The sequence below is a fragment of the Bos mutus genome, chromosome 8 (genome assembly GCF_027580195.1).
Source record: "Bos mutus isolate GX-2022 chromosome 8, NWIPB_WYAK_1.1, whole genome shotgun sequence".
NCBI lineage: Eukaryota > Metazoa > Chordata > Mammalia > Artiodactyla > Bovidae > Bos > Bos mutus.
Window position 1 is genome coordinate 101,435,442 of NC_091624.1, and position 27,354 is coordinate 101,462,795.

Below are 27,354 nucleotides of genomic sequence, written 5' to 3' on the forward strand. Positions count from 1 at the left end.
CACGGCTGCTCATCCATCCAGTGATTCTTCTCCAACACACAGGTCAAAGTCCTCGGGGAACTAGACCCAACTGACTATGGGGTTCAACGGACTCTCCCCAACACCCAGCTTCCCAGCCAAACTGCATACTCGCACACCCTGGGGCCTGTCCCATTCTCAGAAAACAACTGCTTTGTGTCTGAGCCCACCTGAAGAACTTCTGGCCTACATCAAGCCCAAGCTCAGAACTGACCCTGTAATGGGTCTTTATTTTTTTTTTAATTAAAGTATCAGGACTTCCCTGGTGGTCCAGTGGCTGAGACTCCGCATTCCCCAATGCAGGGGGCCTGGTTCCATCACTGGTCAGGGAACTAGATCCCATGCGCCTCAACTAAAGATTCCACATGCCACAACTGAGACCCAGCGCAGCCAGATAAATAAATACAACAACAACAAAAAAAATTAAAGTACCCTGTTACCCAGCAAATCCCCTTTCTCAGTATCTATCCTTGGTCACATGCGTGACAAGCAGGCATGTCTGGCCATGTCTACTGTGACAGCATTTGTATCAGTAGGGGATTTGGAAATAACTTCAATGGCCATCAATTAGGCTAAATTAAACAACTGTGTGTGTGCTAAGTCGCTTCAGTCATGTCCAACTCTTTGCAACCCCATAGACTGTAGCCCACCAGGCTCCTCTGTCCATGGGATTCTCCAGGCAAGAATACTGGAGTGGGTTGCCATTCCCTTCTCCAGAGGATCTTCTCCACCCAGGGATCAAACCCACATCTCTTATGTCTTCCCCATTGGCAGGCAGGTTCTTTACCACTAGCGCCACCTGGGAAACCCACAAACAACGGTTTAGCCTTCTAAGGAAGGTTATGCAGGAGGTAAAATCAGTAAGACCTATCCACAGTGACAGAGAGTTATCACCAAGATGTAAGGGGGGTGTGGGGAGCACAATACTACTTGCAGCGCACTTTTTTTTTTAGTTCTACAGGTATAATTGCAAGTATGTTAAGCATCTGAGAACACCAACAAACTCGTAACAGTGGTTAACCTCTGGGGAAGGACTGGGATTACAAGTGGTTGTTAAGGAAGATTTGGTTTTGCTCTGGAAGGTTTGCATTTTTTTTTTTCCTACAGAGAATGTGTTCATGTACTACTTGTGTAATGAAAATTGCATTTCACCATGTGATTTTTTAAAAAGAAACCGACCTTGTTCCGTACATCTCAGTCCTATGTTTGGGGGCAATTTCTAACTGAATCTGCCATACAACTCCCTAGGAGGCTGAAAGCAGAGTGGTGCAAAGCAGTGGGCTTTGCAACACAGATCTTTAAGTATTAGGATCCCAGCTCTGTGACTCTGTGGATGGTTCAATTTATACGCCAGTTCAGGGAAGAGACAAGAAAAAAACGAGAAAGGCATGTCAGAGGGCTTCTGGGTAATATAAAGGGATGTCCTAGGAAAGATTTCAGTTGTTCGAGTTGAGCATTCCAGCTGTTCAACATCACACACACTCACACACACACACACAGACTCGCCCATAATGGCAGCTCTCACCCAACCACACGTAATCCACACCAGGGCCCCTAGCCAACCAGCTGTGCTTCAGACCCTTCCATCTGGGAATCAGGATTTTTAACATCAATTCCGATCCCATGGGTTCATGAGAAGGAAGAAGCTGACCACCACATCAGACAAGTTCCAAAATCTCATTTACTCCTGAGGGCCACCTAATCACACAAAACACCGATCTTTTAAACACACACACACACTCTCCACCTCTTCAAAACGCCATGTGAAAAGCCCATAGAAACACAAAAGTCTATTATTAAGGACCCAGGGTCACCAAAACTAGCCTAGGCTCTTAGAAATCAGAGTTGTGGTCCTTCTGGTTGCGGTGAGGATTCACTCAAAAAGGTCACAGGAACACTTCGGAGGTGACAGAAAGGTTCTGTCTCGGGATGCATTTGTCAAAACTGATCAAACGGCACCGTTCAGATCTGAGCATTCCACTGTATGCAAATTACACCTCAATTTAAAAAGAAAACTACCCCAGCACCGGTTCTCCCTGGCTGCAGCAGAACTTCGAGCTGTCCTATGAGATATCTGAAATCTCTGTTGTGCTATGTAAAGTGCACAAGTACCATGGTGACAGTCGCCATAAAAATAGATAACAAGATTAAAATGGATAGAGGACACAGGAATTTAAGAGCGGCACACCAGGAGCAATTCGTGTTCGGCTGAAGAAGAAAAATAGAAAGAGGACAGGGAGGTTTTCATTCCTCCCCCACCACCACCAACTCCCCCGCCCCCTTGCACTTTGAAAAACAGCCACCCCGTGTGGTTGTTTTTACTAAGAGAGTTTTATGGCTTCCTAATACTCAAAGGACAAAAACGGCTGAGAGCTGTTATTTCTTATCGTGTTTTTTGCCTAAAAAAAAAAAAAAAAATCTGATAGCCTAAGTTTTTCCCATACTTACTGTTATGTGGCCCAGGGAACTGATTCCGAGCAACTCAACAAGCACAGTCGATGTGCCATATACTGTGTGAGATCCAAATGATGCTGAGATAAAGGCGGCCTGAGCCCTTCATCATCAAAGGCACAAAGATTTCCCACTTTAGTTCTCAATTACAGAGTTCTGTCTGTACTTTTTACATACACCTAAAACTGACGCCCCCTAGGTAAGCACCCCGAAATTGCTCCACATGAAGAAAGCACTTTCGGGCTTCCCTGGCAGCTCAAAGGTAAAGCATTTGCCTGCCAATGCAGGGGATACAGGTTCAATCCCCGGTCCCGGAGGATTCCACATGCCTGGGAGCAACTAAGCCCATGCACCACAACTACAGAGCCTGTGCTCTAGGGCCTGGGAGCCGCAACTGCTGAAGCCCCTGAACCACAGAGCCCATGCTCTGCAACAAAAGAAGCCGCTGCGATGAGAAGCCCGCGGACCTCGACTGGAGAGCACCCCTTCTCGTCTCAACAAGGGAAAAGCCTGCACAGCCACAAAGACCTAGTCCAGCCAAAAAAAAAAAAAAAAAAAAAAAAAAAAACACTTTCTTGCCTAATACTGATTCTTTCAAATGCCAAAAGGCCGGCATGAATGGCCTGGTGACATAAATCTTGCATTCTTCTCCAAAAGATGAGATAAACCTCTATTCTCCTTGCGGAATTTCTGAGAAACATTTGCTATGTGAGTTAGCCCTGACAGTGCTCCCAACAAAAGAAGGAATCCAAAAATATCAGCAAGAAAATCTAAAATGTTGAACCAGAGTGGATTCTAAATAAACCACATATTTGAGTAAAATTTAGGCAAAATCAAACTTCCACACGGAAGCAACAAACAATAAAAATGTGAAAACAAAAACATTTTTATTCAAATCACACATTTACTAACATAAAATAACATTAACATATGCATTTCTGGAAAATCCCACCCAAAAGTGTCTTTATCTGTTCCTTGTCGTCACTGTCACTAGATCCACAGAGCAGCCACAGTTCAGACTCCTCCCTGGTGTCAGGATGGCATTTAATGTGCTGAGGGTCTCCCAGGTGACTCAGATGGTAAAGAATCAGTCTGCAATGCAGGTAACCTGGGTTCGAGGTTTGACCTCGGGGTCCAGAAGATCCCCAGGAGAAGGAAATGGCAACCCACTCCAGTATTCTTCCTTGGAGAATTCCCATGGACAGAAGAGCCTGGCAGACTATAGTCCACGGGGTCACAAAGAGTCGGATACGACTGAGTGACTGAGCTCAGTAACAACAATAACCTGGTAATAGAAACCTGCCTGGAAAACATGAGGAAGGAGGTAGTCAAGGACACTTTCAGGTCCTCCACAGCCAAGCAGAGGACCCCAGGAGTCAATTAAAGGTCCCCAGCTTGATTCATTCATTATACTGAATACAACTGCCCAATAAACACGTTAGTCTTCCAAATGTCAGCCTGCTTTGTTTATCATTATTTGCCATCTCCACTCCACCTCTGATTTCTTGCTTTTCCTAAAGAAAAAATTCAATTTTCGGCAGTCCTGGCCACAAACTGACTCCTGAGCCACCACTGAATAGTTCTCTTCCTCCTTTCTAAAATGACACCAGCAGATTTCTTGAAAATGTTGGGACCCACTTATTAACATTTTCTAAAAAGCTTACAACAATGATGTTGACCCTAGTACTGTACAATTAGAGGTATATCCCATATTTCACATTATCTTTCAGCTGTGACAGGTCACACAATAACCTAAGAATTGGAAAGGACTTTGGAAGCCAGCCTAATTCTTGTTCTCTTCGACAGCACCCTTAATCCACAGCATTCAGCCCACGCTGGATACCTTCAATGATGGGGAGCTCACTATTCCATGGGAAGACATTTCCACTGTTGGTCAGACCTGCCAGCTAGAAAATTCCTTTTCCAGGACTCCTCTGGTGGTCCAGTGGCTAAGACTTCACACTCCCAGTGCAAGGGTTTCATCCCTGGTCAGGGAACTAGATCCCACATGCTGCACCTAAGAGTTCAAATGTCGGAACTAAAGACCCCTCATGGCAACAAAGATCAAAGATTCTGTGTGCCACAACTGAGATCTGGCACAGCTAAATAAAAAAATCAAATTAAAAAAAAATTCCTTTTCTGACAGAACGGAAATCTGGTCTCCCAGTCTTTACGGTTTAAAGGAACCTTAAAGCTCATCACCTTCCATGTAATCATTCAACAGGTAAGGAATCATGTAAAGCAATCATTCTACAGAGGAAGAATCTGAAGCTAGAGAGGATAAAGTAATTGTTCCATCCATTGGTCATATTCTAACACCAGGAGCAGAGATGAAAAAGTCAATAACTGTGAAAATATCTGAAAGCACTACTGGGTGCCCACGCCCCTGAGCATACTCCTGTCATTCCTAATCCCACAGCATCCCAGGCCCCTTCCTGTGGGTGACGTCTTCTCTGTTCATGTTTTTTTTAAATCATAGCCCCACAGTGGTCCAAATGGCACAAGACCAGCAGAGGCCATCAACACCAGATCCTGGGATTGGACTGATAAATTTCTGATCCAGTTATTAATGGGATTTGAATTCTAAAATAGGGCTTGCCCAGTGGCTCAGATGGTAAAGAATCTTGCCTGCCAAGGCAGCAGAGCAGGGTTCGATTCCTGGGTTGGGAAGATCCCCTGGAGAAGGGAATGGCTACCCACTCCAGTATTCTTGCCTGGAGAATTCCATGGATAGAGGAGCCTTGCAGGCTACAGTCCATGGGGTCTCAAAGAGTCAGATGTGACTGAGCAACTAACACTAACTTCTAAAAAAACCTCATGTCACTCAGGGCTCCCATTCAACTTGTGAACAACAGAACAATCTCAAACTTTTTCCCACATGATCTGTCCCCTCCTTGGCACCTGGAGGACCACTGGGGCTACACTGTGCTTGTCTGTTTGACTACTGGTCTCCCGCTTTCAATCAGATCATCAAATTCAGGTCAGAGACTGAGTCTTCTTTTGTGTCTCCAGTCAGTGCTTGACACATAGCAGGTAAATAACTCAAGATTAGTCACTGAATGAATCATCTACCTTTACCCCATCCTGTCCCTGAATGATACAATGTTTTTTAAAAATAGTGTTCAGGAGAGTGAAGAGACAAACCACAGGCTGGGAGAAAATATTTGCAAAAGACACACTGATAAAGGACTATTATCCATAGCATACAAAGAACTCTTAAAACTCAACAGTAAGAAAGCAAACATTTTAAAAAGTGAGCCAAAAACTTTAACAGATACCTCACCAAAGAAGACATACAGATAACCAAAAAAGCACATGAAAAGATGTGATCACAAGTCATTAGGGAAATACAAATTAAAATGATACCACTACCCACCGATGAGAATGGCCAAAATCCAGATAACTGACCACGCCAAATGCTGGTGAGGATACAGAGCAACAGGAACTCTCATTTATTGCTGGTGGGAATGCAAAGTGGTGCAGCCACTTTGGAAAACATTTTGGTGGTTTCTTCCAAAACTGAACACTCTCCTACCATACGATACAGCAGTTGCATTCCTTGGTATTTATCCAAAGGAGCTGAAAAATTACATCCACATAAAAACCTGCACACAGATGTTTACAGCGGCTTCATTCATAATGACTGCCCATACTTGGAAGCAACCAAGGTGAACGGATAAATACACTGTGCTACATCCAGATAATGGGATCCTATTCAGTGCTATTTATGCATTGGAGAAGGAAATGGCAACCCACTCCAGTGTTCTCGCCTGGAGAATCCCAGGGACGGGGAAGCCTGGTGGGCTGCCGTCTATGGGGTCGCACAGAGTCGGAAACAACTGAAGCGACTTAGCAGTAGCATTCAGTGCTAAAAAGAAATGCTGAAAAGAATTATACTACCAAGCCAGGAAAGGACATGGAGGAAGATTAGATGCATATTATCGAGTGACATAAGCCAATCTGAAAAGACAGCACACTGTACAATTCCGATCATATAACATTCTAGAAAAAGCAAAACTGTGGAGCCAGTAAAAATAAAAGGGGCTACCTGGGGTTAGGGAGAGGGATGGATGAATAGGCAGAGCACAGAGGATTTTAGGGCAGTGAAAATACTCTATGTGATACTGTAACAGTGGATACATTTGTCCGAAATCGGAATATCCTAATATAAACTATGGATTTTGGGTGATTAGTAATTGTCAGCATAGGTTCATCAGTTACAACAAATGTACCATCTGATAGGGGATGCCGATGGCTGGAGAGGCTGTGCATGCGAGGGGCAGGGAGAATGTGGGAAATTTCTGTATCTTCCTCTCCATTTCGCTGTGAATATAAAACTGCTCAAGAAAATGAAGTATATTTTTAAAAAATATATGGTAGTGTTTTTCCCACTGTGACATACATACATGCTATAAAAAATATAAATAGCAAACTTAAAACGTTAAAAAAAAGTCACTCAACTTGTCTATCTAGAAGTAACCAATATTAGTATTTTGATATTAGAATTATTGGAATATTTCCTTCCAGTCATTTTCTACGCACTTTTTTAATTTTAAGATTTGAAATCATAGGGGCTTCCTGGGTGGCTCAGTGGCAAAGAATCCACCTGCCAATGCAGGAAACACAGGTTCGATCCCTGATCCGGGAGGATCCCACATGCCTTGCAGCAACTAAACCCGTGTGCCACAACTATTAAGCCCACGTGCTGCACCTGCTGAAGCCTGCGTGCCCTAGAGCCCATGCTACACAAGAAGCCACCACAATGAGAAGCCCGCACGCCACAGCGAGAGGAGCCCCCGCTCGTCGCAATGAGAGAAAAGCCCACGGGCAGCAACAAAGACCCAGCACACCCAGAATAAATACAACTATTTTCAAAAACTTAAAAAGATTTGAAATCATACTGTAGATACTCCTTAACTTTTCGCAGAAACATCTGCCCATGTTATTTTAAAATATTCCTAACCATGATATCAATGGCATAATATTCCACTATGAAGACACACCCATCAGAATCACTTATGGATTACTTCCTGCCCAGTTACACTACTGGACATTTACGTTGTTTCCAATTTTTCATTACAGTTTAAGAAAGAAAAAAAAACAACTCTAAATAATCTCTGTGTACAAAGCATCCTGTACACCTGCAATGTGGTCTCCAGGAGGGGGATTATCTTACCAGAATGTATAAGTATTACAATTCAAATTTTAAAAACTAAATCAGGCTTTACATTTATCCCTCTCGGAATTTCTTTTCTAAATTTGAGCCCTCATTCTGTATATCTCTGAATCTTGGTCTATCTACTAAATAAGCAATTCCTCCCACCTCTACACTGTCAACAATGTTGACAAACACACCTTCTGTATCTTCACCCACAAGGATGGAAAAAAAATGTTGAACAGCTCAACGCCAAGAATAGAACCCTATGGCACTCATTTCTGGACCCCTTTCCAGGCTGACTCAGAGCCACTAATTAACAGTTTTTGCATACAACTGTCAAATTAAATTAATACCACCACCCAGCCCACATTCCACCACTTATTTAATATGGACCATCCTACCTAAAGAAACTGATAAATACTTGCATGGCTTCTCTGATGTAGTAACCAAACTGTTATATAAAACAGGAAATGGGGGACTTCCCTGGTGGCCCAGTGGTTAAGAATCCACCTTCCGACGCAGGGAATTTGGGTTCCAACCTTGCTCGGGGAGCTAAGATCCCACGTGCCGTAACTACAGAAGCCCTCGCACTGCAACTGCTGAGCCCACGGCCGTTCTGGAGCCCACACAATGCAATGAAAGACTCCGTGTTGCAACTGAGATCTAACGTGGCCAGTAAATAAATAAAATGAAGATATAAAGTGAAAGAGGGGCACTGGACACTTATTTTTAAAAAAGCAGGAAATGGGTTTTAATTTGATATGGTTCGGCTGACTTCTGGTTATCCTTGCATCCTATGGTGACATATTTTTAAGCAATTTGGTAAAAAGTATGTCAGTTTTGACTTTTTTTTTTTAACAAAGACTGCATTTTAGGGGCTTCCCTGGTGGCTCAGTGGTAAAGAATCCACCTGCTAATGCAGGAGACACGGGTTCAATCCCTGGGTCTGGAAGATCCCACATGGGGCGGAGCAGCTAAGCCCGTGCACCACAGCTACTGAACCTGTGCTCTAGAGCCTGGGAGCCTCGACTGCTGAGACCACACGCGGCAACTAGCGAAGCCCACTCTTCCTACAGCTCTCGCTCCCCAACAAGAGAAGCCACCACAGTGAGAAGCCTGAGCACCACAACTAGAGATGGCCCCCGCTCACTGAAACTAGAGAAAAGCCCACACAGCAACAAAGACTCAATGCAGTCCTCAATAAATAAATAAATTTTTTAAAAAAACTGTATTTTAAAATAGTCAAGCCGCACATCTGTAAAAAGCAGAGTGGTTCTTGTTCAGTCCCTGTCACCTGCAGCTTCCCCCAGGGAAGGACTATCAATCACGGGTGGTTATGGACCCACTAGTTTTCTAGGAATCATTTGCATTCATACCTGGTCTTGAACCAATTATTACAGGGTCATTACGCATCCTGGGTTATCAGTCTCTGGATCCTGGAAGCCCACCTCCGAGACCATCCTAGGAAGGATTTAAGAGAAGAAATGACACCGTCTCCTCACCACTCCTTTATTATTCACTCACAGAACCAAAGCTCCTGAGAACCTAATGTCAAATGGCACTTGGCAATTGTGACTCACATCTCACCAAATTATTACCTCAACATGGTTCCCAGAAAGGACGTGCCAGGAGTCACCATCTAACCAGGCCAGCCAGAAGTGGAAAGGCGGAGGACTGAGAGATCCTGGGGGTCACTAGAAACCGGCCTCACCAGAGAATATAGTCCAAGGCCATCTCTGATTAGTACCATTCCAATCATCAGGAAAATATTTCAAAGTGCCAGCCGGCAGCAACTCAGAAAAGACTACTGACAAGCCTCAAACAAGTCATCTGCACACAAAGCTCTCAAATTCAGTGTCACACTCCTACCTGAACCCTCCGACAGCGATCCTAAATTCCCTCCTTGGCCTCTGCGTCTCTTGGAAACTCAGATCACAAACCCAAAGGCCTGCAGAGCTGAGCAGGGAACTGACATCAACTGGATTAAAGCAGCGGAGAGCAGGGAAACCCAAATGTCTGTCGGCCCACCCCGCCAGGGTGGTGCTGTCTCCCATCTCCAGGGGCCAGCCACCACTCAGTTGCACAGGCCGGCCTGATCTGACTTTTTACGAGAGTTCCAACTTCAGAGGTTTTTCTGGACTGCTCCTGATTTTTGAAAACCTTTGTGTGGCAGAAAACCTCCCAGGGACAATCCCAGTCTGCAAACTGAACACATTCTTCAGGCCTCCTGTTTACAACCCCTCCACTACCCTTTGATCCTAACCAACCTTTCCAGTCTGACTGCTCCCTCCTCTCTCACAAGGACCTCTTCTGCACACTGTATACACCCCTAACCCCTGGCCATGGGCCCCCACCTGCGCAGCATCATAGTGATAAACCCCCCACCTGTGAGGCACCATGAGACACCACAAAGGAATCACCCCAGACTTCCTTCCCTATTTCAGAAGTTTTTTCCAAGTCACACAAGCATAGCTCCTTCCCTTGTACCCTGTGGCTACTTATTTTTCATCTTGGCATTTCATCACCTTGCCTTGCTCCTTAATCACAGGCGGACCTTATCTCTCATGGAGCTTGTAAACGTTCAGTCCCTTCCTCATGCTTCCTTCCACCTTCAGCACTAATCAGGGGCGCTCTGCACAGAAGCAGTTTACTCAATACTTCTTCGATGTGAAAATGCTCTTTAACTGTTTTCCTAACTGTGGGTTATGATCCATTACAGACTCGTTAAGTTGACTTGGTGGAAGACAATAAACATTTGTAAATGAAAAACAATAGAATAGAAAATAAAAATATCAGGATTGAGATTGACATGTACACACTGTGCTGTGCTGTGCTGAGTCGTGTCCAACTCTCTGTGACCCCGTGGACTGTAGCCCACCAGGCTCCACTGTCCATGGGATTTCCCAGGCAAGAATACTGGAGTGGGTTGCCATTTCCTCCTCCAGGGAATCTTCCCAAGCCAGGGATCAAACTCGTGTTTCCTGTGTCTCCTACGTTGCATGCGTATTCTTTAGCCACTGAGCCATTAGGAACTAACAAGGAGCTACCATATAGCACAGGGACCTCTATGCAACACTGTAATGATGTATATGGGAAAAGGATCTAAAAAAGAGTGGATGTATGTATATGAATATCTGATTCACTCTGCTGTACACCTGAAACTAACACAACATTGTAAATCAACTATATTCCAATAAAAATTCATTAAATAAAAATATCAGAGGTGACTGCACCAAGCAAGAGAGGTAGTACTCACGAACTTAAATTAGGTTTTTACATACATGATTGGGTGTACTGGTTCATGATGTAAATTTTTTTTCTTAATGTAGGTCATGGTTGAAACAGCGTAGAAAACACTGTTCTGTAATCAGTAGATTAGTTCCACCAGTGCTCCATGCAACCTTTTTTTTTTTGATAGTCATATATTCCCTAAAAAGAAAAAAATCCAATGGCCACCTCTCCCCATATGAGCCAGTCTGCCCAGCTAATTCATTGATCCTGCATCTCAGAAGAAGAGGGAGACTAAGTAGCTGCAATTACATTGTCACTCATTCTGCAATTCTGTGCAATCATATCCTTCAAATTCACCAGCCCTGGGATGTTGCAAGTTGAAGCTTGGGGAATTTGTTCAGTAAATCACCCTTGCTCAGCCTTGCAACAGGAAAGCAGAGTTCAGAGCTCAGGAGAAGCACCCTCTGCAGACAGACAGGCGGGTGGCTGGCTTCCTGGGACCTGGCTAGGGCTCCGGTTAGCAGGAGGAACCTGTCCCTGGAAAAGGCACTATCCGAAATTAGGGTCCAAAATTTCCTCCTTCCTCTTTTAGATCATCTGGCTGTCCCCTCGTCTTGTTGCTCCCCCCATGCACACCTGCAGTGGGACACCAGGACTAGACTGAAGGTCTCTGTGGAGAGCAAAACTCAACATGTTTCAAAGTCCAGCAATTTATGTGCTTAGTGAATTCCATTCTAGTTCCCGCCATTCTCCACTCCCTCTCTCCCAGTTAGAAGAAAAAGTGTCCCATATTCCTTGGAGCCTCAACTGCTTTGCTAACTTCAGGTTCAGGACCAGGTGATGTCATCTGAATAGCAAGACAGAACAAAGCCTTCCAACTCAGACCCTAGATCCCCTCACCAACATCCTCTACTGCACCCCCCATGACCACAAAGACACTCATCAGAGTGCCTTCCGTCCCCCAGCTCCAGCAGCCCTTCCCACCCTATACACCCTGGTTTCCCACCAATCTCAGGGCTGCAGTTGCTAGCAGGACACCTATGTTTCAACTTCTTAGCAAACAAAAGAAACTTCTCCGCAGCCCGAGTATCAATTACTTCTCTCCAAAACACACATTTCCGATTTCTCCAGTTACCAAGCACAGCAGTTCCAAGGCCCTGGCGTGTAATCAATTTCCACAAAGAATTAATTTGCATTCATCTCCTCCTTCACCCTGCCCCTGTCAACAGATTATTTAAACCATAATGCTTCTAAAACTCATCCACTTTTGCATTTCCAGTTATCCCAGTCCAAATCCTGGGCATTCCACAACTGTAACATCCTACTGATTTGTCTCCTAATATAACTTTTCAAAGGGCTTCCCTGGTGGCTCAGCAGCAGAGAATCCGCCTGCCAATGCTGGAGACTCGGGTTAACACGGGTTTGATCCCTGGGTCAGGAAGGTCCCCTGGAGGAGGAAACGGCAACCTACTCCAGTATCCCAGCCTGGAAAATCTCCTAGACCGAGGAGCCTGGAGGGCTACAGTCCACAGGATCCCAAAGAGTCAGGCTAAACAACATTATTTTTCAAAATCTTTCCAAAGACCCTCTCGTGACATCACTCTCTGGCTCAGAAACCTTGACTGTCTCCCCAGTACACACAGAGTAAAGTGCAATCCCTCAACCTGGCCTTCTAGGATGTTCACAACCTCAATCATCGTCCTTCCCCATCTTTACTCCTATTGCTCAAGAAACATCCCCTGGTCTGACCAAGGACATCTCCTGTCTCTCAGCAGAGTCATGTCCGTTTGCACCTTGTGGCCCACCTCAAGGGTCTCTGGGAAAACAGTTCTGTGATTCCTACCCTATTCCTTCTCTGAACTCCAACAGCACCTATTCTACACTTTGCAGCTTGACAGGTAATCGTGCCCTGTCTTGATGCCTTACTTCCCATGCTTAAGTCTTTCTGTCTCCACCCCGAATGACAAACCCTGGAGGAAATCATCTCCTGTATCTTTTACATCCTCCTTACTGAATAGCTGTCTGAATCTCTTCTCCTCCCATATGCAATCCCTTTCTGACCTCTCACACCTGTTACTTCTTCCTCCCCTACCTCTGGCCTTTGCCAGAGTTATTTTCCATGTGCATAACTGATTTCATAACTTAGGACTCTAAGTCCAGTCCCAGCTCTGACCTTGCCTTTGACAGTCCCCCTGTCCCCCAGCATTTAGTCACTCAGGCAGTCAGAGTACATTAATTTGAACTTGAGCTCTCAAATCACTTCCACCTTTCCTTGGGTGCTGTCTGCCAGACAGCCTGGCATGGTGCTGAGAAGGCCTGCAGTCCCCCAAAGGTACCTGTGGAATTGAACTTAATTGCTGTTTTCTGGTGTTTCCAGTGTCCTGAGACCCGGAATCTCTGTTTACGCAAAACCTTAGGAGGATGTCAAAAAGGCCTTGGATACCTGTTGATCACTCACTTGCAGGCAAAGTGCACCATATGGGGTGTAAAGAACGGATCGGTGGCCTGCAGGTAACCCCTGCACCTGGCTGCCTGACATCTGGAGAACACTCGCCTGCGGGAAGCTCTCCAAAGTCACCGGGCATTGGCCAAGGCCATCTGAAACCAAGAGGCAACGGAACCCCCTCGTCCCCTGGCAGGTGGGCGTCTTTAGATTTCTGAGTCCGTCCTAAAGTGAAGGCGCTGAGCTCCGAACTCCCAGGCAGGGAAGAAAACGCTGCCTTGGAAATTGTTTGCACATGACAAACTCCCCGTCCAGGCCCCCACCCGGGCACCCCACAAGTCCACAGTGCCTGCGCCCGGGGCTGCCGGCGAGGACAGGCAGGGTGAAGGCGCGCAAAAGGAAGCAGGGGGGTGGACAGAAGGGTGGGGGCCAGCCCCCGAGGTGGAGGGTGTGTCGCGCCGCGCGTCCCAGAGCCCGGCACTCGCCCGCCCGGCCGCTCGGTGGAGCGGGCAGGAACGCGCGGGGCGCCGGAACGACTGGGCCGGCCGCCCAGCCGGAAAGGGTCAGGGAGGGGGCAGGTCACCCTCCGGCGGAGAGGCGACTCCGGACCGGCGCTCAAAGTTGGGGAGGGGATTCCTCGGCGAGCGTGATAAACAAGGCGGCGCACGCGAGGGAGGGAGGGCGCGCAGCCACCCCCCTCCCGGCCGGCGCGGCACTGCCGCAGCGCCCCCGCGCCCCGACCGGCGGCGCCCGCCTCCCTGCCCTCCGGCCCGGCCCCCGCGGGCGTGCAGAGCGTGGGAAGTTCCCGGGCCGCCCCCCGTCCCCAGGCTGCAACGCCGCGAGGTCCTCGCGCAGCTCACCTCGCCCCGCCACGAGTGGCGGCACGGGCCGGGCAGCTCCCCCTCGGACAGCTCGGCTCGGTTCGGGGCTGCGGCTGCTGCGGCCCCCGCCCGCCCGGCGAGGCCCACCGCCCCGCTCCGCTCCGCTGCGGCCGCCCGCCCGCCGAGGCTCCGTTCGCGCCCACCTGGCCGGCCTGCCCTCCCTCTCCGGGACACTGCGCTCACGTACGCGGCCGCGGCCACAACCCGGCCCGGATTCCCAGCCCGGGAAGGGAGCGGAGGCGCGCACCAGCCAGCGAGCGCCGGGCCAGGCTGGAGACACACCCCCTAGCCGCCCTCCCCGCGCGCGCCCGCCGCCCGCGCGCCTCTCGCCGGCCACACGCGCCCGCGCCGCCCCCGCGCCGCCCCCGCCCCGACACCCCCGCCGCGCGCCCGGCGTGCACACCCCGGCCGCCAGTAGACAGTGGGCGCTCAATAAGTGCCCGAGCGACTCCTCGCGCACATGCGCACTTGAACCTGACCGAGTGGTGACGCCCCCGCTTCCCCCCACCACCACCCCCAAATCCGACCCGGCGGCTGCAGCCCCGAACCAAACTTGAGCGTTTGCCTGTTTTCACTTGAACCGCCAACCGAGCCAAAGTTTCTCGCTGTTGTTTTTCCCAGCCGAGCTCTGGGACCGGCTTCACCGAGACAGGCCGAGCTCGCCCCAAGGCGGGAAAGGCCGCCAGCAGGCTCCGAGCGCCGCCGACGGACGCTGGGCGGGGGCAATGGAGACCCAGGCCGCGCAGCCCCGGCCCGCCGAGCGAGAACGAAAGGCCGGAGGGAGTGAGGGTTGCAACCAACCTTTCCATCTTCCTTTGCTTTAATGTTTTCTTCTCCATTTTATGACATTTTACTCGAGCTCACTCGTTTGTAGTTGTAAAGTGAGGCGTTATTTACTGTTTCTGGAATTAGCAGGAGAGAAAGTTAACTATTAGCTTTCAGCCCTTATGTAAACAATACCAGTTGCTTTTGGCACCGTTAGGCTCTGGCTTTTGTGTAATTTGTAACGAGGAGAATTGAAGCTGTTCCATTGTGTTGCTCTGTGTTTTTCAGAGATAAGACCAAGAGCCACAACGGTAGTGAAGGGCCCTAGTGCCTGTATGCGTGGGCATATAGATTCATATTCAAATAAATTTAAAGGATAGAAGAAACCAATCCCCTCCCCCCAAAAGTTTTTAAATATTTTTGGACTTACTTGTTGAGTTTGCAGTCAGTTCACCTTCAATTTGAAGTGTACTGTTTTTCTTGCAGTGAGACGGTGGGGAGTGTGCAGGACAGGACTGCAGGCTTTGCAGTCAGACAAGCCTGGTTTGCAATCCTGATTTTACTGTCGAACTAGTTTTATGCTTTTCAGCAGGGTCTTTTCTCTATCTGAACCTCAGTTTCTTTATCTGTAAGATGAAATAAAAAACATGGGTACAGTGCCTAGGTCACACCAAAGAAACACATTTAAATATTCTTTCCCTTCCCTCATGGTCCACCATTTGTTAACATAAGAAAAATCTCCTTTAAAAAACTCCAAAGTCCCTAAAGGATATCAGTGCTCAACTAGGGGTGACTTTTGCCCCCAAGAGACATTTTGGCACTGTCTGGAAGTATTTTTGATCGTCACAACTGGGGGTAGTGGTGCTCCCAGCATCTAAACAGGTATAGGGCAATGCTACTGCTAAACGTCCTGGAAGGCACAGGATGGCCCCACACCACAAAGAATTACCTGGTCTGAATTGTCAATACTGACACTGTTGAAAAATCCTGCTATAGGCTAATTCGGCCATCAAACAATTCACCAAAGACTGGTTCCCCCTTTTCCTTCTTATCCTCAAGGAAACATTCTTTTTTGTTCAAAAGAAGAACAGAAAGCAAAGCATTTGGGGGATCGCAGCAATGATATGAGTATGCAAAACATCCCCTTAATGGGAAAATGCAGATTTGAATTTTACTTTTTATTATTAAAGGAATAGTCTACTTCATGAACAACCAATGTGTGCACCCTTATTAGTAAGGTATCTTATGATGTATTATGTATTACTACAGTTCACGAATGCACTTCCCAGGTGGCCCTGTGGTAAAGAACCCGCCTACTAATGTAGGAGACTCAGGTTCGATTCCTGGGTCAGGAAGATCCCCTAAAGGAGGGCAGGGCAACCCACTCCAGTATTCTTGCCTGGAGAATCCCTTGGATAGAGGAGCCTGGCGGGCTACAGTTCATAGGGTCACACAGAGTTGGACATGAAGCAACTTAGCACACACACACAGTTCATGAATAGCTTTCGGTTCTGTTTCCATTCCTCTTCAAACCATAGGTGCTTACTGACTTTTGTAGATTCACCTCTCTGCCAAGTCCCTCACCGATCCTGACATTTATAAAATAGTCCCTGCCCCCAAGGGACAGCCAGCCTAGTTGGAAGTAAATGAATGCACTGGCAATAATTAAGGAACAATACAAGATAGCATATAATTAAGCTTTAATTGCAGCACCCAGACCAAGGTAGTGAGGAAACTGAGTCCAGCAACACCAGGTGCTCCCTGGCTGAGGTGTTCTGCCAATGTTTGTTGAATGAAATGAAAATAGTAAACACTTTTGACACCAGATAGCACTCCAGGTAAATTCTATTCCAGTCTTTTTAAACTGCTACCCTTTGTAAAGGGATTTCGGTGCCTGGCTATGAGTTTATTTTTCTTAAAACATCCAGTTCAAACTTGTAACCCAACCTATATATTTCTGAAAATGATTGAATTTTAATAAAACGGAAACAATCATTCATTTGACAGCTATGTCAGTGCCTGCTGTGTGCAGTGTGAGCCACCGGTCTCTAAATTTGCACAGAACCCAGAGCTTGTTCTGTTTGAGACAGGCCGTCCAAAGGCATGTGCTCTCTTACTGCATATATTGAATGAATATCCCCTTTGACTGCAGGTATGTACTTGTCAGTATGCATTCCAGAGTTTTGCACATTAATACAGACTCTGAACTTTCCCTCACAAACATCCGTTCCCAAACACATAGCCAGCACTCGGTCTCCTGGCCCTGTCCTGAACACACCCCATAGCACACCAGACACAAAGCAGGATGTGCTTAGAAAGATTATACTGGTTGGTTTCCAATCTTGGCTTCCTCCCCTAACCCCAACCACCAGCAGTACCCCCAAAGTAGAGCTTACCCTCCCTGGAGGCTGTCCCATCCGAGAACTGCCCTTCACCCTGCTTTCTCCCACAGCTTGGCCCGCTATGAAAATGTAGGCACCTGGGGACTTCCCTGCTGCTCCAGTGGTTCAGAACCCACCTGCCAATACAGGGGACATGGTTTAATTCCTTGAACCTGGTCTGGGACATTTCCACATGCCTTGGGGCAACTAAGCCCAAGCACCACAACTACTGAACTCTGGTCTACGGCCTGTACTCTACATCAGAAGCCACCACAATGAGAAGCCCAAGCACCGCAACTGGAGAGTAGTCCCACTCACCACAACTAGAGAAAAGCCACTCACAGCAACAAAGACCCAGTGCAGTCAAAACTAAACAAATACAACAAGCAAACATTAAAAAAAAAGTAGTCATCTGGTACCTCCTCCCCTTCAAAGTCATTAGCTTCTCAGAGCTGTTAGAGCTGTGCTTTGTGCTCATTCATGTCCTACTCTTTGTGACCCCATGAACTGTAAGCCCACCAGGCTCCTCTGTCCATGGGATTTCCCAGTCAAGAATACTGGAGTGGGTTGCCATTTCCTCCTCCAGGGGATCTTTCTGACCCAGGGATCAAACCCAAGTCTCCTGCATTGACAAATGGATTCTTTACCACTCATTAAACTGAGGTTCAGCAAAGCAGACTTAGGACTTGTCTCTTATTTCTCATATTATATGTACACATTCATAGGAGATTTTCAGGGTGAATCTGAAATTGCCACCGTCTCCCATCACCTGATGACTGTTTCCAGGCTTGCCTCCCTCCAGTCCATGCTTTTACACCAGCCTCTTTCTTCTGCTCCAGACTCCTCAAAGGCTTCCTGTAGCTTTTATAATAAAGTCCCAGCGTTGCTCATTAAGATCCTTCCTGGTAGGGCTCTTAATTAGTTCTCCAGCCACTACTTGCCTCTCTCTGCCTCCACCCCCTTCACTCTGCACTCTATACACACTAAACTGAACTTCTGTCCTTTGCCAGAAGAGACTTTCTCCTTGCTTGACCCAAGCTGTTTTCTCCACCTCGAATACTCTCCGTCCATCTCTCTCATCTCTTTATCTTACTATTCCTGCCCATTCTTCAGGAGTCAGCTTAGATAGCACTTTCTCTGGCCTCCCCAAGGCTGGATTACCTGCCTTTCCTTTAAGTCCAGTGGCACCTCTACTCACCCCACCTTACCCTCAACACTGCATCATTCCGAAATCTCCATTCCCTTGTCCTAATCTCCCATAAGTCTGAACATTCTAGGGACTTCTCTGGCAGCGGCTAAGACTCCATGTTCCCAATGCAGGGAGCCTGAGGTTGATCCCTGGTCAGGGAACTAGATCCCACATGCCATGACTAAGGGTTCGCATGCTGCAACAAAGATTGAAGGTTCCATGTACCGTAACTAAGACCCAGCACAGCCAAATAAATTAAAATATATTTTTTTAAAGTACCGAACATTCTATGCAGACAAGGAGTGTGTCTTGTCTCCATGCAACACCCAGCATTTGGCAGAGTACCTGGCATGAGGTGGGCACCTGATAAACACTGGTGAATAATGAGTTGCTTGTTGAACTTTGGGGAGTGACTAGAGCTTTTCCATCCATAGTCCAGGCAATTCCTAGTTGGAAGCATGCCTCAGATGCCCAGAAGATGTCAGGACTGGTGAAGACTTTCTAACCATTTATTAATATTTGGAACAGGATGCAGCCTATAGAATGAACTCAGTTTTGGGGTTCCACCAGAGCCCATTTGATACTTAACGTGGCTTCGTGAACACCAGTGATCTACTTGACACCTCCACTTGGATGTCAAATAGTATCTCAAAGGTCCATGTCCAAAGTCAGACTTCTAATTTCCCTCCCAATTGGCTTCTCCTCATTCCAGTAAGTGGCAATTCCATCCTTGTAGTTGCTCAGGAAACAAAGAGAAAAGCAAAACCTTGGAGTCCTTTCTTTAATCCTTAACTCCTTTTATTTTCTTATACTCCACATCAAACGCACCAGAAAATCGCTGAAATATATCCAGAATCAATTACATTTCCCCATTTCCAGCCCTCTTTCCCTAGCTGGACCACCATCTCCCTGAGTTGGATTTCCAAAATAGACTCCTATCCACACTGGCAGGCAGATCCCCAACCACTGGACCACCAGGGAAGTCCTCTCCTTGCTTTTTTGGTTGCCTCTCTACACTCTACTCAACACCACAGCAGCCAAAGTGATCCTTTGAAAACCTAAGTCCAATCATATTACTATTCTGCTCAGAACCTTCAACTGCTTCCCACTTCCCTCACTACAAGGTCTCCAGTCAACACTCTGGCCCCAAAACCTACCACTCTTCCCTGGCTCTCCCAATGCCAGCCACACTAGCCCCCTTGCCCTTCATGAGACCCACTTCCAACTCAGCCTTTTCAAAGCTATTCCTTTGGGCTGGACAGATCTTCCTCCAGGTATCCACATGAGCAGCTCTGTCACTTGACTCAGGTCCCTACTCAAAAGCATTCTAATGGGAAAGACATTCCCTCCCTCACCTATCTAAAGTAGCACCACCCAACCATCCCTTGGCCTAGCTTTATTTTCCTCCTTAGCACTTATCACCACCTGACAGGCTGTCTCCATTCATCGACTGTAAGTTCAAGGATAGTAGAGACTGTCGTTTTGTTTATGTGTCCCCAGCTTCTAGAACAGTGTCCATCATATTGTAGGCATTCAGGAGATAATCACAGGACCTCCCTGGTGGCACAGTGGTAAAGAATCCGTCTGCCAGTGCAGGGGACATAGGTTTGATCCGTGATCCGAGAAGATTCCACATACTGAGGAGCAGTTAATCCACATCCGAGAAGATTCCACATACTGAGGAGCAGTTAAGCCACATCCGAGAAGATTCCACATACTGAGGAGCAGTTAAGCCCATGAGTCACAACTACTGAGCCTGTGCTCTAAAGCTCTCAAGCTGCAGCTGCTGAGCCTGCATGCTGCAATCACTGAAGTCTGCATGCTCCAGGGCCTGAGAGCCACAGCTAATGAGACCCTGTGCCAGAACTACTGAAGCTGTGCACCCTAGAGCCTGTGCTTTGCAACAAGAGCACTCACCACAATGAGAAGCCCATGCTCAGCAACTAGAGAGTAGCCCCTGCTCACCACAACTAGAGAAAGTCCAAGTGCAGCAACGAAGAGCCAGCACAACCAAAAATAAGACAAATAAATAAATGATTTGTTTAAAAAAAGAAACAAAGAATCATGAATCAAGGACAGGTATTCACTACTTTAATCTGACTCATTTGAAAAGACCCTGATGCTGGGAAAGATTGAGGACAAGAGGAGAAGGGGACAACAGAGATGAGATGGCTGGATGGCATCACTGACTCAATGGACTTAAGTTTGAGTCAACTCCAGGAGTTGGTGATGGACAGGAAGGCCTGGTGTGCTGCAGTCCATGGGGTTGCAAAGAGCCGGACACGACTGAGTGACTGACCTGAACTGAGTCTCTTGGGAATACCAGCTATATACCATCAGGATACCAGCTGCTCAACTGCTCTGCCACCCTGCTTCTCACCCACTTAGACCAGGGACCTCTGTTACCTCTATGCTACACAGTTTGAAACTGGGCTTCCATACCTCAACCTCAAACTAGCTATGAGTTTCAAATGAAAAGGGTAATACTGCCGATTTTGCGACTATAGCAGACTTGATCCTTTTCTTTTGGTTGAGAAAATGTCACAATGTTTCCTAGTGACAAAAACTCCTATTTTAAGCTTTTCAGGTTAAAATGTATAAGACTTAGGAACTCTAAAGAGAAAGTCACTTGTAGGGAGGCCTGTGGCAATTGACATCTTCTCTCTAATCTACCCAATTTGTAAGGCTTTCCTGGAGAAGCTGGGCTTTGTATTTCATTGAACAGAAAGGATTGATAGGTTGCAAGTAGGCTGTTCAAAGTTTAAGGATACACCTGGAGTAGTTGCTTAGAGCTACACAGCCACGTTGTTGTTGAGTAGCTGAGCCGTGTCCAACTCTTTGTGACTCCATGGACTGTAGCCCACCAGGCTCCTCTGTCCATGGGATTCTCCAGACCAGAATACTGGAGTGGGTTGTCATTTCCTTCTCCAGGGGTCTTCCCAACCCAGGGATCAAATCATGTCTCTTGCGTCTCCCACATTGACAGATGTGTTCTTTACCACTGAGCCACCTGGGAAACCCCTGCACAGCCATATTTTTGAGCAAACAAGCCCCCGCATGTGTGAAGCTACCCACAGACACACCCAGTCCATAAACACCCAGATCCCTGCTTATCTCTTCCCAACTCTGAAACTAGGAATATGAGCAGGAGTACATATTCAAAGCGGGGAAGAAATGAGCTGGCTTTGGGAACACAGACCAGAAAGCCCTGTGACTCTGGGTATGAAAGAATGTGTAAGCCCAGGCAGGCTCTCTGTGCACATCTGGTTTTCCCTTTTATGCTTCTGTGATTTCTATGACACAGGAAATCCACTCTGGAACAACCCTGTCTGCTTTCTAGTGAGTACATAAAAAATGAGGATTAAAAGTCTGTTTATCTCACTGTTGAGGGCAGGAAGATAAAATCCAGAACAGTACCGATTTGGGGGTGGACCAAGTCTGGCTTCATTCTCCACTGTGCCCCAGGGGAGATGCTAAGTAACTGAGACCAGAGGAATGAGAGGCCAAGCAAAAAAATTCTGCATAGGCTTAAGATTATCTAGGCATGGCTCTCACTCTGAAGCAGACCAAGTACAGGAAAATACCACGTGGTGAAAAAAGCAGTTCAGTCAACTCAACCAACATTAATACTGTTGGAACTACTCTCAGTCTCACTGGGAGCCCTTCTCCATTTGGCTTTCACAGTGTAACCTTTGTAAAAAAAAGAGAGTCTTCTCATAAAAGTCCTTAAAGTGGGCAGAAGCAGCCAGCTTTCTCACTCCATGAGACAACACAGAGCTGTTTAAGAGAGGAGCAACATTAAATCAAGTGGGAAAGGACAGGAAAACTTAGACTCCGAAAGGGAGAAAGAGGACTGGGTCCCACCCCAGTGGGGGTTAGGGGTGAAGTTATCTCACGCCCTTGATAACAAACATGACTAGAAAAACAGATTGGGAGAAAAGAGAGATCAAGCAAAGGCCCAACAAGCAGTAAGAAGCCAAGAAGTGCCAAAAAATTGTGTACTGTGAATGCACACCCAGGCCACTCCTTATTTTAGTTTCTTAGGTTCCAATCAATGATAATTACTTTTCGGAAATTCCCCAGTCCAGGACTCTGAGCTTCCACAGCAGGGGGCATGGGTTCGATCCCTGGTTGCAGAACTAAGAGTCCACAAGCTGCCAGATGCGGTTAAAATTAAAACAAAAAACAAACAAAAAAAAACAGTTGTTACTTTTTTGCCCCATGTTGCTCTGAAGCCTTTTGTTTGTTAGTTTTTTCTGTGCCAGGCGGCAAGGTCCCTGACCAGAGACCCAACCTGTGTCCCCTGCAGCGGATGCCTGGAGTCTTAACCACTGGACCACCAGGGAAGTCCCAAGCCTTCTACTTTTATTTTCCTTCCCATGGCAGTAGTACTCCATCCCCTCCCCAGCCTCCCAGAGAAGGGGTTGCTGCTGCTGCTGCTGCTAAGTCCTTCAGTCGTGTCCAACTCTGTGCGATCCCATAGACAGCAGCCCACCAGGCTCCCCCATCCCTGGGATTCTCCAGGCAGGAACATTGGAGTGGGTTGCCATTTCCTTCTCCAAAGCATGAAAGTGAAAAGTGAAAGTGAAGTCATTCAGTCGTGTCCGACTCTTCGTGACCCCATGGACTGCAGCCTACCAGGCTCCTCCGTCCATGGGATTTTCCAAGCAAGAGTACTGGAGTGGGGTACCATTGCCTTCTCCAGAGAAGGGGTTAGTGGCCTTTTCTCTGGAGAGTTCACCAGAGTTTCATTTTGTTAAGCTGTTAACCTTCATCTCCTCAAATACCAACCATTCTCTTCACTAGCCCCACGTAAGTATTCTGCCCCTCTTCCTTATTCTTCTGTGAGACCAAACTCCTGCCCAAGACAGGTGTGTCTGCCGCAACCCAGATTACCCAGATGGTTAAGAATGGCTCAGGGATGTCCCTGGTGGTTCAGTGGCTAAGACTCTGAACTCCCAATGGACCCAGGTTTGATCCCCGGTCAGGAACCCAGATCCCACATGCCGAGACTGAGAGTTTGAATGCTGCCACTAAGACTGAGCTCAGCTAAATAAATTAATTAAAATAAATATTAAAAAAAGAGAGAGAGAGAATGACTCAGAGCCTGGCTACCTCCTCCAAGGCGGAATGATCATCTGGGAATACCACAGTTTTGGACAAGTGACACGCAAAGGGCACAGGAAGATCTGAACCCAACATACATTTCATGGGATGCCAGCACCACAGAGCAGTGGGTCAGGCTAACAACCTGCACAAGGTCACACCACTGATGTGCTAACTAACCATTGCCCAGGACTGGGGGTGATGAACTGAATGACTTCTTAACAAACAAAAATGAAAAAAAGAAGATTTTTGTTTGTTTTAGTCCATAAATCCGTATACCAGTTAGACAAAAACCCCAACTATAAAAGTCAGTTTTAAAAAGCAATTTAAAGGCTGCCAGTCATTGGATGGCAATTTCTGGCTCTTCCGAATTAAACAGCAGACCCTGTTCCCTATTTGTACCAAACATCTTACTGTATTTGCAGTCAGCACAGTTTTGTACATCCTTCACAGGTTGGCCTCTATCATGACCTGATGGGATGTTCAACTTCATAAGACCAGTTTCTAAATCTTTAGAGGCTAAAGGAGATTGACAGACACTATTGAATTCCCGCTTGTTTTCAGCATAGATTGCAAGATCTGAAACTTAGATTCTCCTCCAAATTTAATTTTTTCAAGTTGAAATCATTTATGGACAGAAAGTTTCTACTCTTTCCATGTTGTTGTTGTCGTCACTCAGTTGTGTCTGACTCTTTCCAACCCCCTGGACTGCATCACGCCAGGCTCCCCTGTCCTCTACTATCTCCAGGAGTTTGCTCAAATTCATGTCCATTGAGTTGGTGATGCCATCCAACCATCTCATCTTCTGAGGTCTCTTTCTCCTCCTGCCATCAATCTTTCCCAGCATCAAGGGCTCTTCCAATGAGTCAGTTCTTTGCATCGGGTGGCCCAAGTATTGGACCTTCAGCTTCAGCATCAGTCCTTTCAGGATTGATTTCCTTTAGGATTGACTGGTTTGAGCTCCTTGCTGTCCAAGGGCCTCTCAAGAGTCTTCTCCAACACCATAAATTGAAAGCATCAGCCTTCTTTATGGTCCAATTCTCATCATAGACCTCTTTCCATAGACCTGCCTAAACTAATTTAGATGAAAGGAGTGAACCTTCCTGATCTTTGGTTTTCTGAAGTCAAGCCAATACTTGCCTGTGAAACCCATAATCTTACCTTGATAATATATGCATATAATCACCATAGGGATTCTCTTAATCTACAATTCATCTAGGTTTAGGCCACATCCTGCCTTAATAATCCTAATATATTAGAGTAGAAATCCTGTGAGTTAACAAAATCCTGTTCAATTACCCTTTTGCATTATCCACCTGGGAGCACTCCAGTTTGCCAATACTTGTTTTCAACATGGCCATTCACAATCTTCTCATTTATGAATTGTTGAACCACCAAATCTCAACCTTCTCCATCTGACAGTGTAATTGATTGCCTCTCAGATCACCCCTGACAAGCCTGAAATTATTCCCGAATACAAGAGAAATGGCTAGTACCTAGGTTTTCAGCCATTTAGCATCCAAATGTGGGAGTGAAGATCTGCCATATATAGGAACCAGACTTCTATCCACTCCCAGACCATCCTAGGGTTTTTGTTTTATTTTTTTAACTAATTAATTAATTAAATTTTGGGCTGCCCTGGGTCTTTGTTGCTGTGTGTGGACTTTTCTGTAGCTGCGGCGAACTGGGGCTACTCTCTAGTCGTGCTGTGCTGACTTCTCATTGCAGTAGCCTCTCTTGTGCAGCACGGACTCCGGAATGCGCAGGTTTCAGTAGCTGTAGCATGCGGTCTCAGTAATCGTGGTGCATGGGCCCTAGAGCACAGGCTCAACAGTTGTGATGCTCGAGCTTAGTTGCTTCACCACATGTGGAACCTTTCCAGAGCAGGGATCGAAACGATGTCCCCTGGATTCTTAACCACTGGATTCTGAACCAGCTAGTCCATCCCTCTGATATTTCTCTTCTTCCTTCATGGCTGATCTCCTGATCCAAACCAATCACCCAAAAAGAAGTTTGGAAATTCACTAGCTGATAATCTGCTAAGCTTCTTTGACATGAGTACTAAGAGCCAAAAATGACTGGGAAATCATTACTATAATGTACTTTAGCATCTGCTGACCTCATGGCCAACATGCTAACCCACCACTTGATAAATAATAGTTCTCACTGTCACTCTGATTTGCTACTGGGAAAGGTGCAGGAGGTGAGATGTGATATTACTCTCAGTGAGCCAGAGAGGTGATGAAATGCAGAGGACAGTCTTATGAAACCTGGGTGACACAGCCAGGAGAAAAACCAATTCAGTTCAAAAAAGCCTTAAAAATAATGCAAGTCTTTGCTGATATTTTCTTTAGGAGGAAGCCAAGGAGGAATTTCATCTCATCATACACAATGAAACTTTCCAAAATCCTCTTTTCAAGCTTCTGTCCTCCAATTTCTCCTCCTTCTGTCTTCCACTGTCCTCCCCTTGTTCTCTTGTCTCCTTATTACCCCCTTCTCCTCTTTCTTCTCCTTCCTCAAGTGAAGAAAGAGGCTTCCTGAGTTTGGTCTCTTAACTTTGTCAGAGATCTGGCAGCTGACTGAGCCAGCCAAGAATCCTCTCCCTTGAAATTAGGGAGTGGCAAGGGATTGGTACTGTATACATTTAAATTTTAATGTTTCTCTTTTCTTCGTCTCATGACAGCAGTATTAGTATCAGATCAGTTCCAGGCTCTCTAGGGCCTCCACAGTTTTATCCCCAGATCCTTAGAGCAGCTGACAAAGGATGGGAAGGAGGATTCTTCCCTGCTGTCCTTGGGCCACTGACCAGCTTTTATGTTGCTCCTCAAAAACTGACCACTACCCTTCCAACACTTCAGCTTGAACCCACTAATACAGTACTTGTTATTGGACCCACTCGTTTTCTTGACCATTTCACTAAAATCCTTCTAATAATCTCATCTCAAAAATCTCAATCTTGGGACTTCCCTGGTGGTCCAGTGGCTAAGACTATGTGCTCCCAATGCAGGGAGCCCAGGTTTGATACCTGATCAAGGAACTAGATCCCACATGTCGCAGCTAAGAGTTCGAATGCCACAACTAAAAGATACCCCACATGGAACCCACGACTGAAAAAAGAATGGCATGCTGCAAGGAAGACTGATGACCCCAAGTGCCACAACTAAGACCTGGTGCAGCCAAATAAATATATAGATATTTAAAAAAAAAACCCTCAATCTTATCCTCTCCATGATTCAGACTGTCACACTAGCCCAGGGTTAAATGTTATCTACCCAACTCTGAATTCAGGTTTGTTGGCTGGTGTCCTGTTCACCATACAATAATATTGAGGAAGAATTCTATTTTCTTTTGTTTACCCATATCCATGGGACTCACATTTGGTATGACTCATGGGAACTAGAACGCTGAAGAAGTGATAGTTGTGGCCAGCACCCAACTTCCATTATTTTCTGAAGGATAAAGAAATAATAATGTGCCAAACTTATTAGTCAAGCTTCTCTTTGGAGGCAAGTGACAGGAACTCAATTCATGCTAACTTAAGCAAAAAAAAAAAAAAAAGAGAGAGAGAATTTGTTGGCTCACTGAACTGGGAAATCCAGGAGTTTGGACTGGCCACAGGCACAGCCAGACCTTAAGTTTAAACAAAATTGTCAGGGTGTGTACTCTAAGTCTCTCCTTTCTGCTTGCCTCTTCTTAGGAGTCCCCTTCTTTCCTATCTCAAAATAGCCCCC

At 46.5% G+C, this 27,354-nt stretch overlaps 1 protein-coding gene across 2 annotated transcripts in view; it reads right to left on the reverse strand.

Moving 5' to 3' along the window:
* Positions 1 to 15,570, reverse strand: part of ZNF395 (zinc finger protein 395) — a 49,075-nt gene extending 33,505 nt beyond the window's left edge. The window contains exons 1-2 of one of the 2 annotated variants that reach the window (XM_005900070.3): positions 15,378 to 15,570; positions 14,984 to 15,084 (exon numbers count right to left, since the gene is read on the reverse strand). In XM_005900070.3, the coding sequence (XP_005900132.1) occupies positions 14,984 to 15,021 (38 nt within the window). In that variant the 5' untranslated portion in view covers positions 15,022 to 15,084; positions 15,378 to 15,570. Of the gene's footprint in view, positions 1 to 14,161; positions 14,400 to 14,983; positions 15,085 to 15,377 lie in introns of those variants that run through there. The other variant, XM_070376003.1, reaches the window with a different exon arrangement.
* Between the last annotated feature and the right edge of the window lie 11,784 nt (positions 15,571 to 27,354).